This window comes from Schistosoma haematobium, chromosome ZW (assembly GCF_000699445.3).
Source record: "Schistosoma haematobium chromosome ZW, whole genome shotgun sequence".
Lineage (NCBI taxonomy): Eukaryota > Metazoa > Platyhelminthes > Trematoda > Strigeidida > Schistosomatidae > Schistosoma > Schistosoma haematobium.
In genome coordinates this window covers 51,794,727-51,811,652 of record NC_067195.1, presented here as the reverse complement: position 1 = coordinate 51,811,652, position 16,926 = coordinate 51,794,727, and the positions used below count along the sequence as shown (strand labels likewise).

Sequence of the window (16,926 nt, the reverse complement as noted above, 5' to 3'; positions counted from 1 at the left end):
AGCCGAAGACCACTGTAACGAAGAAGCCAGTAACTAAGACCCTGAAGAAGCAGGTAGCACATATTCGCCGTGGTATCGAGGATGGTGTTGAGAAAGGCGCCCTTGTACGAGTTGTGAACAAAAGTAAGGGTGCATCTGGTAGTTCTATAGGATCCAATGCTATTCTTAGACAGATCATATGTAGTTGGAATCAGAATAAGACAGTAAATGCCCTTTTTGAGAGAGGTTGTGAATGGCGCTTTAAACTTCCGAGGTCTAGTCAACGAGACGGTGTATGGGGACGCATCATAAAGTCGATAAGAAGAATTCTGCGATCACTATTGTTTCAGAAGGTATTGATGGATGAGTCTTCGAGAGACTTAGTGTTATTAAACAATGTCGGCTCACTGAGAAGTCTATGGTCCAAAGCTATTGTCGAACAAGTAAGCTATGGCTTTGACGGACAAGTTCGTACGGCAAAATTGAGAACTGCAAACGAAGAAACTGCTCGAGACGTACGACGCTTATGTCTACTAGAACGAGCCGGCTGTCTGACGGCGACGATGACCCTGGACAACGGACGTGGTGCGCGTTTCGGGGAGTGTAAAATGTGATTGATAGACGAACCCACCAATAATAAGGGAAACGCCCACCACCACATCAACTCCTTTTGACCTTGTACGACTGTATCTCTTTATTAACCAATCACAGTTTAATGTTCATTGTAAAACAATATTGGCTTGTTGACTCATTTTTCCTATTCTCTGGCTACTGTTCGGTATGTTATTTGTCTCTGTTTTTCCCTGTATTAATAGACCGTACTGTTTGTTTGTACACTAACGATGTTAATTTATGTTTTAGAAACAGATAAAGTTTATCTAGCCAAATAGCTTGCTTGTTCTGACTTTGGCTAAACCAAGACTCTGTACTCGACAGTCTAGAGATTAGCTTAGAGTTGAATCTGTGGGAAATTGCTTCCTACAATGTTTGAAGTATGTATTTGCATTAGTGTGTAAGCGACATGTAGTGTGAAACAAAAGTGTTAAGACAACAGATTGTGTGTATACGCAAGTGGTGTGAGAAGCAATTTCTCTGGTCAGTGAATTTTTATTTATATCATATATAAACTTATATGTTTTCTTAAAATCCACCAACCAGAGAAATTGCTTCTCACACCACTTGCGTATACACACAATCTGTTGTCTTAACACTTTTTGTTTCACACTACATGTCGCTTACACACTAATGCAAATACATACTTCAAACATTGTTAACGTTGAGTAGATGGCCTATTCAGTATACAGTGAACCGGAGAACCATATACCTATTTATATTCGATAATTTTGATGTTTGATTATATTTCCTTGAAAAAGCTTGGACAAGGTTGCCAGGCGAAACGTTGGGTTAACTTCAAATTCATTCACTGAGATTTTACAAATACATTCTTGCTCTTTAATGTCTAACATTAACTCGGCTCCCAAATACTGTGAAACTATTCGATCAAATTTAGACGAAAGTTTTTATATATCAGTATACATGCTAAAAATCCAACTGATAAATATTGAGGATTTATCAGAATAGTTTATTGTACAGTGTAGCGGCATTTTGAGTTGTCAGTTCCAACGTTTTAGTCTTCTATTCTGTCACTGAGTAATAAGATAATTACTGATTGATCATTTATATCCCGTTCCGTCTAGAAGATTTTCATTTTGAATGTTACACTTAATAAATAACTTAAAGGTTGAATTACAGTTACGTAATCATTGGTGATTATCTTATTTATAGGTTGTGAAGCAATAAACCAATTTGTAACAATACACCAATCTGTTGTATATAACCCCAAATATATATATCTTCAAATAGACTGATTTTTTTACGTAAAACAATTACTATAATCACACCAACAATTCGTCTGGATTGAAATTAAATGAGAAACAGTATTCTTGAATTTAATTATTGTTTTTACATATCATATCCTCCTGTTATTATTTCTTTTATTTTTTCAGTTATGTTATAAATGAGGAAAATCTACTCAAGATTAAGGAAATTGTTCCAGCAGTAAGTTGAATTTCCATTCTCAATGATGCTTATTACATATTGTTTTGCATTTTTATGTGAATCTTTTGGACATAAAGATATATCCTGAATGTAAGGTGGCTAAATACTGGTAGTGTTAGTAACAATGCTAGTAATAACTATAATGGCAATGATAATAATATTAATGATATTGTTGGGGAGGCTCCCAAAAAGTACGACGAAGTCTCCAGGGGCTCTAAAGGAGCCGAAGAGATTCTATTCAATCAGAATCTGACAGAACCTTCTAGAACATCAACGTGACATTCCATGATTAGACAATTGTATAACTTTCCTACTTGCGGATAGGCTGAGTTATAATGATTTTATAGTTTATACTAAAACTGTAAATACCCCTGTTCTTCTGTACATTTTTGACTTCTACCTGATAATCGCTTCCCTTTCTTCTTCGCTCGTTTGATTTGTGACTGTAGGGGTTCTATACGTCCGAGTGCTGATAGTTGTATACCGTATTCTTACCGTAATCGGGTAGAGGGCGTAACAAATACTAATAATAGTGCTAATAGTAATGATGGCAATAATAATAGTAACAAATGGTCATACTTTTAGTCAGGCTTTACTTTTTATTATTCTTGTTACTGATTGTGTGTAACCCCAAGATTGTGTCTTTTTTAAATTCGAGAGTAAAAATTCGAAACACTCATGATAACAGGAGAAAGGAATTGAGGACAAAGAAAACCGAGATTGTTAGATGACTTTAAGGGCTTACAGCTTATGTAGAGCACGAATTAACAGGTGATCACCGACTTTGATTCCCCAAGTGTATCACGATCTTCGTTATTTTCAATCATTGTTCACCGAACCTCAAAATCATTCGTGTGGTTTTAAAATGGAATAGGACAATCACTATAGATCTAGGAATGATTAAGTACATAACTCGTGAGACATCATAAGCTCATAGAAATCGCTTCATAGAAGTACTTGGATTTCTGTTATCCGAATAATATCGTAGCAAGTGATGAAAATCAGTATCAAAAAGACATTAACTGTAAGCTGTTGCACTCCATTCAAGTTATCAGCTACACAGTTTAGGGGAAATGTAGTATGCTGATCAGCCATCTCTAAAAATAGAGGTGAATGTGAAATAAACACTTTTAAAAGGGATTCATCCGGAATAGTGTGGCGTTGCAAATTAAGTTACTTTTGTGATTAATACTTGGGTATAATTCTATTTGCGAAGGTTTGTATTATCCTAAATTGGAAGAAAAACACTTCTTCAATGATTGAAAAGATTCGCTCAGTGCTTCTTTTGTCACGAAATTTTTGATAATCATCTTATCGCGCAACATAATGGGAGTTGAGTCAGGAGATTGTTTGACGAAATTCTGTTTAAGTTTGTCTGATGTAAATTTGTGTTATTAACAACAGGTCGATTACTGGGATTCGATCAGTGTCTTCAAAGCATAACCTGTGAATATTGGGACCACTTAGTGAGCAATCATGAAGTTCAATGTAGGGTGTTGGACAAGTATAGTAAATTGGTTGATAAGTTTGTTGGTCCTTATCGATTGAAGTGGTTGGGCTATGTGTTACGTATGCCTGAATTGATGGATAGAAGTAATTTGGATAAACGTTACTTACTTACGCCTGTTACTTCCAATGGAGCATAGGCCGCCGACCAGCATTCTCCAACCTACTCTGTCATGGGCCTTCCTTTCTAGTTCTATCCAATCGCTGTTCATTCTTCGCATGTCTGTCTCCATTTCTCGACGTAGTGTGTTCTTTGGCCTTGAGTATTGCAAGTGAGGGCTTTTCTTGTGACACAGTTGGTTGCTTTCCTCAACATGTGTCCTATCCACTTCCAGCGCTTCTTCCTAATTTCTTCCTCTGCTGGGATCTGGTTTGTTCTCTCCCACAGTAGGTTGTTGCTGATAGTGTCTGGCCGACAGATCCGAGGTATTTTGCGTAGGCAACTGTTAATAAACACTTGTATCTTCTGGATGATGGCTTTCGTAGTTCTCCAAGTTTCCTCCCCATACAGTTGAACTGTCTTGACATTTGCATTGAAAATTCTGATCTTCGTGTTGGTTGACAGTTGTTTTGAGTTCCAGATGTTCTTCATTTATAAATATGCTGGTCTTGCTTTGCTGATCCGCGCCTTCACGTCTGCATCAGATCCACCGTGTTCATCAATGATTCTGCCCAGATATGTGAAGGTTTTTACATCTTCCAAATCGTCTCCGTCAAGTGTGATTGGATTGTTGCATGTTGTGTTGTATCGGAGAATCTTGCTTTTCCCTTTGTGCATGTTGAGACTTACTACTGCTGAGGCTGCTGCTACACTGGTCGTCTTCTTCATTTGTTGTTGTGTGTGCGACAGAAGAGCCAGATCATCTGCGAAGTCTAGATCGTCCAGCTGCATTCTAGCTGTCCACTGTGTATCATGCTTCTCCTCAGATGTTGACGTCTTCATGATCCATTTGATCACTAGGATAAAGAAAGGTGAGAGTAAGCAACCTTGCCTGACACTGATCCTTACCTTGAACGAATCTGTCAGTTGTCCTCCATGCACGATTTTGCTGTTTAATCCACCATAGGAATTGCGTATGATATTGACTATTTTATGGGGCACGCCGTAGTGTCGAAGAAGCTTCCATAGTGTTGTCCTATCCACGCTGTCGAATGCTCTCTCGTAGTCGATGAACTTGATGTAGAGTGATGAATTTCATTCAATTGATTGTTCCACAATGATCCGCAGTGTTTCGATTTGGTCTGTACATGATCGATCCTTACGGAATCCTGCCTGTTTATTTTGAAATTGAGCGTCTACGGTGTCCTTCATTCTGTTCAACAGTACCCTGTTGAAGACTTTCCCTGGTATTGAGAGAAGAGTGATGCCCCTGTAGTTATCACATTTGCTGAAATTGCCTTTCTTTGGTATCTTGATCAGGTGTCCTTCTTTTCAGTCTGCTGGTACTTGTTCTTCATCCCAAATCTTGCTGAATAGAATTCGGAGTATCCTTTCAGTCACCGCTACGTCTGCTTTCAGTGCCTCTGCTGGAATGTTGTCTGTTCCTGCTGCTTTGCCACTCTTGATTTGTCTGATGGCCATGCTGATCTCTTGAATTGTTGGTGGGCCAACATCGATTGGGAGGTCCGTGGGTGCTGCTTCGGTGTTGGATGGGTTCAGTGGGGCTGGTCGATTCTACCCACCTGTTTCGTTGTTCTTCAATATTTGCGATTACCTTGCCTTCCTTGCTTTTCACTGGTCGTTCTAGTTTACGGTGATTTGCAGAGAGTTTCTTTGTTATGTCATACAGTTCTTATGTTTCCTCTTTCAGCCTTTTCTGCCGTCATCGCTAAATCTTCCACATATTTACGTTTGTCGGTTCTAATGCTCCTCTTCACTTGTTTGTTTACTTCTCTGTATTCAGCTTGTGCCTTGGATTTTTCTGCTCTTGTTCGGCTGGTATTGATTGCTTCTTTCTTGTTCCTCCTTTCTCGAATCTTATCCAGTGTATCAACAATGGTTCATTCCTTGTGGCCCGGAACCCCATGACATGTTGAAGTGATTGCCTCTTTTATCACTTTCCAGTTGCTCTCCATAGTAGTTCCATCTCCATTGAGTAGATCATGAAAGGGCTGGGACCTATTGCTGAGGGTTATCCTGAATTTGTTGAGTTTGTCAGTATCCCGAAGAAAAGCCGTATTAAACTTTTGTGATGTTGTCCGCCCTGTTGTCCAGTGCATCTTGAGTTTCAGTCTCATCTTGGCGACCAGCAAGTGTTGATCTGATGCTATATCAACTTCACTCTTGGTTTTCACGTCCTCCATCGTCCTCCTGGACTTCTATGATCGATATGGTTCTGTGTAGTGTGGTCCGGTGAAATCCACGTGGCTTTGTACATGCGTTTATGTGGGAATATAGTGCCGCCTATGACCAGTTTGTTGAAGGCACATAGGTTTGAAAATCTCCCACCATTTTCGTTCCTTTCTCCCAGTCCATGTCGTCCCATTGTGGTGTGTGCTACTTATATTGACATAAGTAGTATATGTTGTTAGTCGTGAACGGAAGGTCTGGCAGCAGAGAGACAAGAGGATCGAACAGTAAAGAATGAAAACAGGATGCAATTTGTATGACGATGCAAGAACAATGAAGTCATTTTGAGACAATTGGTGGACATTTTGCAAATTAAGCATTTACTTTATGATTGCTAGATTTTATTAACATGTCCTGTAATTTTGTGTTAGATATATTAGATTGTCCCCACCGCTGTTATTGTTCACCACACTATAATGTCTTCATATCTGGTGCTGTTCATTCCAACCTTGGCATTTAGGTCTCCCATGAGAATGGTCAAGTCCTCTGTTGGGCGCTTCTCGATGATTGACTGCAGCCTATTGTAGAATTGATCTTTAGCGTCTTCATTGTGGTTGTTGGTAGGCGCATAGCATTGGATGACGTTCATTGTAATGTCCTCGTCCTTTGTTTTGAATGAGGCTTCGATGATCCTTGGTCCATGAGATTCCCATCCTATAAGTGCATTTTGTGCTTGTTTGGACAGCATCAATGCAATTCCTTGTGTATGTGGGGCATTTTCTTCATCATGGCCGGAGTATAACAGATGCTCCGCCGAAGCTAGTCGTTGTTGTCCAACTTGCATCCAATGTGTTTCAGTGATCCCAAGCACCTCTAGGTTGTATCTCCTCATTTCTGCAGCAATTTGGAAGACTCTCCCGGTCTCCCACATTGTACGACTATTCCATGTACCTAAATAAATGGTTGGTCTGGTTGTCAGAAGGGGCATCGACCTCGTGACTTCCGAAGGAACTCGACTTTCATCATGAGGCGTCATAGTTCTTCTAAATGAAAACCTTCTGACTCCCAGGGCAGAGTTTAGAAGGTTCGAATAATTTTTTTTGGTAGGCATTGTTTTAGTTAGTTAGTTTTCTACGGGATGGGGTCGCTAACCCCATGACCAACCCTCCTCCTTTATCTGGGCTTGGGACCAGCAGTAGCATCAGGGGAGCTCCAGATTTGGTTAGGAGCAGCCAAACCAAAAGCATGTCATCAGTCCTCGAAGCCATTATCTGTTATTCCGAACCATGTTGGTTGAAAGTATACGCAATTATCGTGACCATCGGTGAGCAGCGTCGAATGACAGGGCTAATAATCGATCACAGTCGCACATATTAATGTACTCTTCGTCTGTCCTTAGATCCTGAATTGCAAGACTAATTTTTTACTTTTTTATTTCGCGAACTTGTTTTTTTCTCGGATAGTATTCTGTATATCCAGTATTTTACTACCACTGATATGTAATTGGTTGGTAATAGTGTCTGTTAATAGGAAACCCATTTAGCTGATGAACTTAATGTAAATGTTTCCACTGATCCTGTTTGTAATACCGAAATTCTGTTACCGCTTTTTTAAAGGCTGTTTAGAGCTTTGCTGGACATTAGCGTACGCATCCTCTATTGTCTCTCCGTTCAACTCGATTATTTTGTCGTAAACTGAAATTTGGTTATGAAAAAAACTTCTGTCAAGGTGTTGTAACGGGTGTGACTGCAGGTTTTTGATACGCAGCGTATTTATCGATCGCTTCTGTGACAGTGACACGGAAAACACGTACGGACGGCCTAGAGTCTCGATTGGTCCCGACATTTAAAGTCCAAGGACACCATTGGACTTTTTCCGACTATCCTAACACAAGGTTGTATCATAATGATAGCTATGGTTTTCAGTGATGCAGTTTTGTTTAGATAATTGTGTGGTGAATGAGTAGCGCCCTCAGTTGACCATTTCTTAATATATTGTTTTTGAAAACAAAAATGAATCTCTCACAACTTTTCTTCACGTAATACATTTTCCGGAATAGTATGGATATTTATTTCATACGTTATGCGTTCAATTTGTTCATCATTTCTGTGTTTAGTTACTAATGAAAGAAGCTTTATCACTTTTATCGTTTTCTTTTACTCAGCTTAAAAGAGCGAACAAATTTCGTGGTCTAAGTGGTGAATTAATTCGAAAAGCAACTGCTCATTTTATTCAGAAGTGTGCAATGGCCAGATTACCGTTTCATGATGATCCAATTATTGGTGAGTTTTTCCTATACTTATTATAACTTTTTTTCGATTTGTTTCGGAATTTTGACATTCGACATACTTAAAAGTCTCCAAGACTAACATCGCTCGGTCATAATTATCATATTTTGTTTGGCGACTACATTTAAGATAGATTACCATAAATTCTTATAGGCGACAATAAAATATAGAGTCAGCAAGTCGGAAGTGAATCAGTATCTTATCGATTGTATTATAGGAGTATCATGTCAAATGAGAAATGGGCCGAATCGGAAAGTACGGTACATTAAATTCCGGTATTTTGGTTGTCGCGAGACCGTATGTTTCTGTGCTTGATACCATATGGTATCTTGTGTGAGCATATCTAAGAAATTCCAAACTTCATTGAAATCGCTGTACAGTTTTCCCTGGTTTTCACTGTCCTCTGAATATCTTCAGTTCAAAATAAAAACTACTTAGAAGATATAGAACATTATCCATATCATCATAGTGAATTACACATCTCTGTTTACAGTCAAGTTAATTTTATTTCATTCTTTACTGAGACGTACTTGGTAGGATTGGAAACTCAACAGTTCAAACGTTCAACCCCCAACTTATTTCATAGGTCTAAACTCCACCTTACCTACTTGGGTTTGAGAAGCTGGGCGGTACCTCTAACCATCACACGAATAGTATTGTACATGGCCGAGTGCATAAACGCGTATTTTCTAGGTGAGTTATAATAAAACACTTCAAATATATTTGAAGTTTATTATTACGGGACGTATAGCGCGTACGTTTGTATTTACTGGATCCAGTTATTTTACTAGTACGTACTCGCATATTATTCGTTTAACTAGTAAAAAGATGTTATTGATTGATCGTATGTTGCCAATTTTGCTAGCATGTATAGATGATCATGCACCACCTTATCCTTAATATACTTTCCAAATACTGTGCAAGATATCTATCAAATGCGAAATCCAGCACATTGGGTGTATATCTATTAAATTTATTATTTTATTTTTTTGTCATATTATTTTTGTACCGTCAGAAGTTTGGCGTGAATTCTTGGATGATTGTGTCGGACATAAAAATCCTGAAGTACAGGTAAAGATTAATAAATGTTACTATGAAAAAAGTTTGCTATGATATCAAGTTATTTAATGCTTAATTATTCTTAAACATAATATTTTCTTTTACTTTGTAACCATGTTTCTTTGTCTTTTTTCTGGTGGGAGGGGGAGGGGTGGGCATTTTATTTTAACTATTTAGTTTTAATAAAAGGTACCTTCAAATTTACCGGTAAAATTTCTACAGTTTGTGACAATTAAGCTTTTCTTATTGATCATATTGATAGAAACAAATGGTTATTGATAAAAAAAGTTATCTTAATAGCTAATTGAAAAAAGTACAATTTTTCGTTCAATAATTTTAATTTATCTTCTCTCAACTATTTGTTTTAATATATATATAGACAAATATAAGAAGTAAAAGGTGCAAATTGATAGTGTGATGACAAATGTACTAGTTGTGATAACAAACGCTCAAATAAATGTTTCATAATGGCAAATAGGTCACTGACTTGGAAAAATATAGATGCCGAAATAACATCCATAAAACTATAAGATTGCGTATTAAGAGGTGCTCAGATAATTGGATAAAGAAAGGTGGGAGTGAAAAAAATAGACGAACAAAGGGTATGGAAAATCATGATGAATATATTCTCTTATTAATTCGGTCAAGGAAGAGATAAATGTGTTACCATTTTCCTATGAATACAAAGACTTGTATTGTTAGCTCGAATTCTTATAGCTTCTGGTGTGTGTAAGAGACGAGATCGAACCACATACGGTAAACTAATAGGAATACGATTAATCACTTTAAATGACCTATTTCTGTCTACTACACGACTGCTATCGATCAAGTGTAATAGAACAGAACTGTGTATTGTTTTGACGATGCCCCTTCCTATTCACGAATGGAGGTGCGTAACAACTTGTTCACTCAGTTATCTGGTCGTACACCCAATATAGCTTTCTCCACGGGAGCAGCTGGTATCGTAGATACACATAGATTTGGCAAAACTAGGTAGTGTATCCTTTAGTTGAGGAATCACCACAGGTTGGGTCGAAAATGATAGACAATAGTTAGTTCTGTTCATTTCTCTAATCAGTCTCCAGTAGCACATCACATCAGTTTTCGATTTTGTCATTATCAATTTACCTCGTTAAGTGTATAACTTTAACATCTCAACAGTTTCAATAAAATTTGAACATGATTAGCAAACTGAACTTACAGATGGCTTTCTATTCTCTGAAGAAATAATCTATATTTTGTTATATTGTGTGTTGTCACATGATGGGCTTAACTGTTATAAGTAAACCTAACTTTGTAACTGAAGTGTTTTTTCTCAATAAGTAAATTGTATCTTCATTTTCAGAAAGCTACTGTGAATGCATATCCTCACTTTTTATCAACTTATTTGTACAACCGAAATGGTGAACTGAAATTAGGCTATAAAGGTATTTTAACAAATTTTGTAAAATAAATTATACGTTAATCTGCCTGTTAATAACCTTTCAATAGTGTGTACCAATTTTTGTTTGGCCAACTGCCTTTATCTAAATATGGTATTTTTACTGGGACATTTGTTCTCTATCTATCAGCATTCACCATTGACTTTGATACATACTCTCCGATCTGTTGAAACTACTCTCGAGGTATAGATAATATTTTGTACATGACAACTTGTCACAAAAACAAATGAAGACACTACCATGCCTAGTCGCGAATACACTCATCTTCGTGCTTTGTTTACAGGTTAACAATGTTTATTAGATGGTGATAAACTTGTGGATGGAGCGCAAACTACTGATGTATCTGTGTACCGTCCATCCATGGATGAGTTTTTTTTTTAGGTCTATGAGCCAAACTCTGTAGATAATCTTCATTTAAGCACACACATACTCTGAATTTGTGGATAGTATCCTTTCAATCGGCTAGACATTTATTATACTGCTGAGATTGTTGTTACCATTGATAAACCCCTAATATTGGTTGTAAAGTTCATCCTGTTTACTACAAATAGGATTCAGATGGACTGACCAAATGTAATTTACCACTTATAAATAGTTTTTGGTAAGATTTATTATGGTAGTGCTCCATTAAATTATATTTTTCTCTTGGTTTTACTTCGTGCGTTAACTCTCACAATTTGTTCAGGATCATTCATCAGATCATACTTATTTGGTATCAGAATATCTTACTTGAAGTAAGTAAAATCAAGTTCAAACTCAACCCTACATTTTTTAGGTGGATATGTGGAATATCGAATTCCAAGTTCAATAAAGTACTATTAGAAACTCAAAATATATTTAGTTTAGTCAATAATTCGTCTTTGAGTTCACTGTATAGTTACTTGAATAATAGATTCAACCCAACTTAAAAGTATCATTTTTATTTACTTCGTTCAATCTGTCTGCTAAACCTTATTTCTTGTCGAGTACGTAGATGTTATTTTTGAGTTATATATTAATGATATCGATAGGTAAATCAAGTTACTAAGCATTGTATTTTAGTTAAACTCATAACTTGTAAATTGTTTTCATTTTCAGATTTATTGTACAGGAATTTTTTACTTCATTTAAATACTAATTCTGAATCGGAACTTTCCGGTTATTTACAAATTATTGGTGCAGCTCCGAGTAGTTTGTATTGTGGACATGTTGCTGATTTACTGGATACTGTCACTAGTGCTTGTAAATCGACTTCAAAGACAAAATTCTGGGTTGATTCTCGCGGATCCGCATTAAAAGCTCTTGTTGAGTAAGTTTGAGAAGAGACTCCTAATTATTTATTGTTTGCTATTAGATTACAAAATTTTAAGAATTGTATGATTGTTGTCTATATGAGGAAAATTTTGTTGCCAACATTATGTGATAGTGTTAGTTTAATAGTGTTCTAAGAAACTATTCATCTCATAAGTTAATATCCTAAGATATATATATATCCTTAGGGAATCCAACCTGTTGATCTCGAATCTGGATGTCTACTGAATCTTTCATCTGGTTCAGCAACACTCTATTGTACCGATTGTAGTGTGATGCCTCTGTAGTCCTCACACTTACTCAGATTTCCTTTGTTTGGTGTCTTGATAAAGTATTCTTCTTCTAAGTCTATCAGTGGGACTTGTTTTTCCCCTAAATCTTCGTGAATAGAACATTGCGCATGTTTGCAGTTACTTCTTTGTCTGACTTCAATGCTTCAGGTCCTGCTGCTTTCCCACTCTTAATTTGTCTGAATGCCGTGCTGATTTCTTCGATCATTGGTGGAGTGACAGCTATAATAATGTCTGTGTGCGCTTCCTCGATGTCTGGTGGGTTTAGTGAACCTGGTCTGTTTAATAGTTCCTCGAAGTGTTCTACCCACCTGTTCCTCTGTCCTTGAATCTCAGTGATTGGTGTGCCTTCATTGTCCTTGACCGGTCTTTCTGGTTTATTGTATTTCCCTACCAGTTTATTTGCTATGTCGGAAATACGTGAAAAACCAAGCAACGACAGTGGAAAAAGTTGCAACAGAAGGAAATAATGCTGCTCTTCACTTGCTTATTTGCTTCTGTGCATTTGATCTGTGCCTTGAATTTCTGTGTTCTTGTTCGGCTGTTGTTAATTTCTGTCTTCTTGTTCTTCCTTTCTTGAATCTTGTCCAGTTTTTCAATAGACTTCCATTCCTTATGATGCTTTTTTCGACTCAGCACTTTCTGAGACGTTGAAGTTAATGCTCCTTCTATCCCTTTCCAATGGTTTTCCACAGTAACTTCCTCTTCCTTGAATAGATCTTGTACGGCTTGGAAGCTGTTGCTGAGAGTTATCTTGAATTGGTCGACTTTTTCAATATGTCGCAGATATTAAACCGTTGTAACGCTCTTTCTCCAGTTGTCTAGTGTTTCTTTAGCTTCAGTTTCATCTTGGCAACCGCTGGGTGGTGATCTGAAGCTATGTCAACTTCTTTCCTGGTTCTCACCCCTTGCGTTGACCTTCTGAATTTTTGAGTGGTGCAAATGTGGTCGATTTGGTTCTCTGTAGCGTGATTCTGTGAGACGTATGTAGCTTGTGTATGTCTTTGGTGTGGGAATATAATGCCACATATAACTTTCGTTGTGGGCACATAAATTTGTAAATTCGTCACCATTCACCCAGTCCATGTCGTCCCATGATCTCTTCATACTCGGTGTCGTCGATTCTGACTTTGGCATTTAGGTCTCCTATCAGGATTGTCAGGTCCCTTCTTGGGCACCTTGCTATGATTGAATGCAGCCTCTCGTAGAACTGATCTTTATCGTCGTTATTGCTATCGTTGGTGGGTGCGTAACATTGGATAACGTCTATCGCAATTCCCTCCTTCTTTGTTTTGAAGAATGCTTTAATGATCCTGGGTCTATGAGATTACATTCCTATAACTGCATTTCGTGCTTCGTGTTTCTTTTGGCAAAGCATTTTCTTCCTTATGACTAGATTACAATAATATCTCTTCTGAATCTAATCTTTTGTGCCCATCTTGGATCCTATGTGTTTCGCCGATTCCGAGCACCCCGAACTTGTATTTTCTGATTTCTTCAGCTACTTAAATGGTCCTCCCGGTCTCGTAAATTGTCTGGGCATTCTATGTATCTATATTAATTGTTACTCTGGTTGTTAAAAGAGACATCGGCCTCGTGATCTTGGCTTTCACTATGAGGCATTCTTCTAAATGGCGATATTTGAACTCGGAGGGCAGAGCTTAGATGGTGTAAATAGTTTTTTGTGGCTAGCATTTTTGTTTAGCAAGTTTGTTTTCTATGGAATTGTGTTGTTGACACTATGCCCAACCCTCTTTTATCAGGACTCAGGACTGGTGGTGACCCTTGAAAAGCTAAAGTTGGAGTTAATTTTATTGACGTATATTATTGTTATTTTCATGTGATAACGGGCTAATTGTGCTAAACATTTGGTCAAATATAATTTTGCACTTGATTCTATTTTTCATACTCTAGGATCATAAAAAGTCTTGGGGCTCATCACTCGGAATTAAATGTTACCCTTTTGAAATCTACTTGTTATATTTTACTCCAATCTATATCCGATTATACAATGGATTCACGTGGGGATGTAGGTTCTCTGTAAGTGATCAAATTGTTCGTATATTCTATAACACTTTCATCATGCGTCCACTAACACTGAGTTTAATTTACACAAAATAACTTTTGGTGCATAAATCAGTTGGGTTTATGTAACGCATATTGTTCAAGTTCATTGTTGATGTTTCAACAAATGATTTACTCCATACATTCTTAGCACTTATTAGTATTTACCTTTTACTCGCTTTTGATGGATACAAAAGGTGTGCTGTGTGCTACAGATGTAATTATTATGTATCATGAATCGAAAGTGAAATGCCTGGCGGCAGAATGTTATGAATATCGGAGGAAAGAGAAGGAGAACAGAGAATGATTGCTGCGGAAGCTAAGTAACAATGAAGTCTGAGATGATTAATTGACAGTTTGCAAATGATGTATTTTGCTAAGACGTTCTGTAATTTCGTGTTCAAACACATTCGATTGTCCTCACTTATGTCCTCGTTCACTACAAAGGTAATGTGAAGAAATTAACCGCATGTACATTTTGATTTGATGCTTTCGCACTTCATATGACTGCCCATACAGTGATTACCAATACAGAATAGAATAAACAAAATCTGCTGAAATAATAGTGACATTAATATTAGTAAACAAGCGATTAATCATTTGCTCCGTAAAAATTACTAAAAAAAAATCAACGGATGAAAGGTGTTAGGAATAACACAATATTTGAATTATAGGGATCGATAAACATTAATGAATCCATTTGCTCCATGACAAATAGCTTTTAGTTTTATTACCCTTAGTTTTCGTTAGTCAAGTATGGTTATCAATTTTGCATGCCTTATTTGAAAGTTTCTGTCCCCCCTCTCTCTGAAATATATTGTGAAAGAAAACATTATAATCGTATATTATTGTTTCAAATATATCTGGTTTATTTCAGAGCATGAGGTTATAGTGCATCGTTTTCTTACTTTGTTGTCGTCTGTTCATATTCTTTTTAGTTAAATCACTACTAAAATTTAAACTCCATAGACATCTCCCCGTCAACCGTAGTAAATTTCTGTAACGAGGCCAATGGGTTCTCGCATACGTCAATTATCCAGTAATAGTTTACATAGTTAATTGACATCCACATAACAGCAACAACAAATCGATCACTGGGTATTTCCACTGTCTTTATTACTGTCTATTCATGTTCTTGAGTAGTATAATCATAGAAGTGCAAGTTTTCCTTACTGTTCTCGTTTTTATCTAACAATAAATGTAGGCCTGTGGTTGTTTTTTGTGAAGGCTGTAACTAAGGTAACAGCTGTTTCACACCAGTTTATACTGTTTTTATAATTTTTGTCATGTATGTGAGAAGGCATGAGATTCTCCAACCGGTTTTGTTTGGCGAACAATAACCTGTTGTCTCGACTACGTAAAATGTTATTATTATTATTATTATTATTATTATTATTATTATTATTCTGATTAAAGTACACCCGAATCACTTGTTTATCATTGACTTTACTTTCAGTATTTATTTGTCTTCCAATTGTGTACCGATACATATGCATTTCGATAATTATGCAAATATTTTTTATATTTGTTAGAATACATAGACATTGGTACATGGGAGCACCAAATACATATGCGCCACACAAATCGAATGGATCCCCCAAACAGAAGCAGGTGGTTTTCTTAAAGTTCGCACCTCAGCCTTTGACTTAAAGGTATAAGCCATAAGGCAGTGGAGCAATGTTAAGAGATGCAGTCCTATGGTTGCTGGTTACCAACAATAGATTGACAGGCCATTTGTTCCTTCAGGATCCTGAAGCCAATGTGCACCATTGGTTTTGAATTAGGGTTTTCCAACTAACTCTTCTAGATGAGTCCTCCATATCTACCAATCCGGGTAAAGTGCTGGACATTATTTTTTTGGCCTTTCAACTTCGTAAACAACACCTCGACCACGATAAGGCAGTGAGCAGGATTCCCTTGTGAGTGGCTGTATATTCGTGACCATGTGAGAGCATTTGGAGAGGGAGAACGGACTCTCCCCACCCTCATCCTTACCAGAGCACATAAGGACATACAAATAACTTGAGTAAAGTTAACACGTACTGACCAATGGTTAGGTAATGCGTAAGTACCTTAATCTAGAAACTATTTCTCAATCATCCTATATATAGTTATTTGAAGTTTATGATTCAGTTATTATAACGAGTTGTACTCTTTGATGACTAAAACATATTATCTACGGCCATCTGTTTTCAAGTTTATCTTGTTTCTTTACAAAGATAATGTAGTGATATTTATTTTCACTCGACATTTTCACAGTATCGTTAATATCGTTACAGTATACACTGATTAATATTTTCTCTTTATTTGCATACATACATAGTGTTCGCGAAGTTGGAATGAAATGTTTGAACTCATATATTGAGTTTCTTGTAAATAATCAATACAAAGAGCTTATTACATCAGACATGTAAGTTTTTATATATTAATTCATTTCAGTAGAACAATCACTTTTTTTAAGAGTAGACTTCCTGATATAAGCTTTTAGAAAACAAACATAAAGAGCAATGAAATATTTCTGTTCGACTACCTCCTTGTAATGGCCTTTCACCAATGTCATTCAACAAGTCATATGCAACGTATGATGACCTTACACATTAATAATGACATCAGAAACGATTGAGCATACAATATAGATCAAGAAAACATGAATTCATGGA

The 16,926-nt window shown here is 36.9% G+C and overlaps 1 protein-coding gene across 2 annotated transcripts in view; it reads left to right on the top strand.

The window, feature by feature from the left end:
* The window catches only part of MS3_00003833 (uncharacterized protein), a 48,918-nt gene that overhangs the window by 17,873 nt on the left and 14,119 nt on the right, over positions 1 to 16,926 (top strand). Inside the window, exons 10-16 of one of the 2 annotated variants that reach the window (XM_051211693.1) lie at positions 1,986 to 2,037; positions 7,998 to 8,115; positions 9,137 to 9,192; positions 10,526 to 10,607; positions 11,700 to 11,910; positions 14,117 to 14,242; positions 16,590 to 16,676. In XM_051211693.1, the coding sequence (XP_051071782.1) occupies positions 1,986 to 2,037; positions 7,998 to 8,115; positions 9,137 to 9,192; positions 10,526 to 10,607; positions 11,700 to 11,910; positions 14,117 to 14,242; positions 16,590 to 16,676 (732 nt within the window). Of the gene's footprint in view, positions 1 to 1,985; positions 2,038 to 7,997; positions 8,116 to 9,136; positions 9,193 to 10,525; positions 11,911 to 14,116; positions 14,243 to 15,798; positions 16,677 to 16,926 lie in introns of both variants that reach the window. The other variant, XM_051211692.1, reaches the window with a different exon arrangement.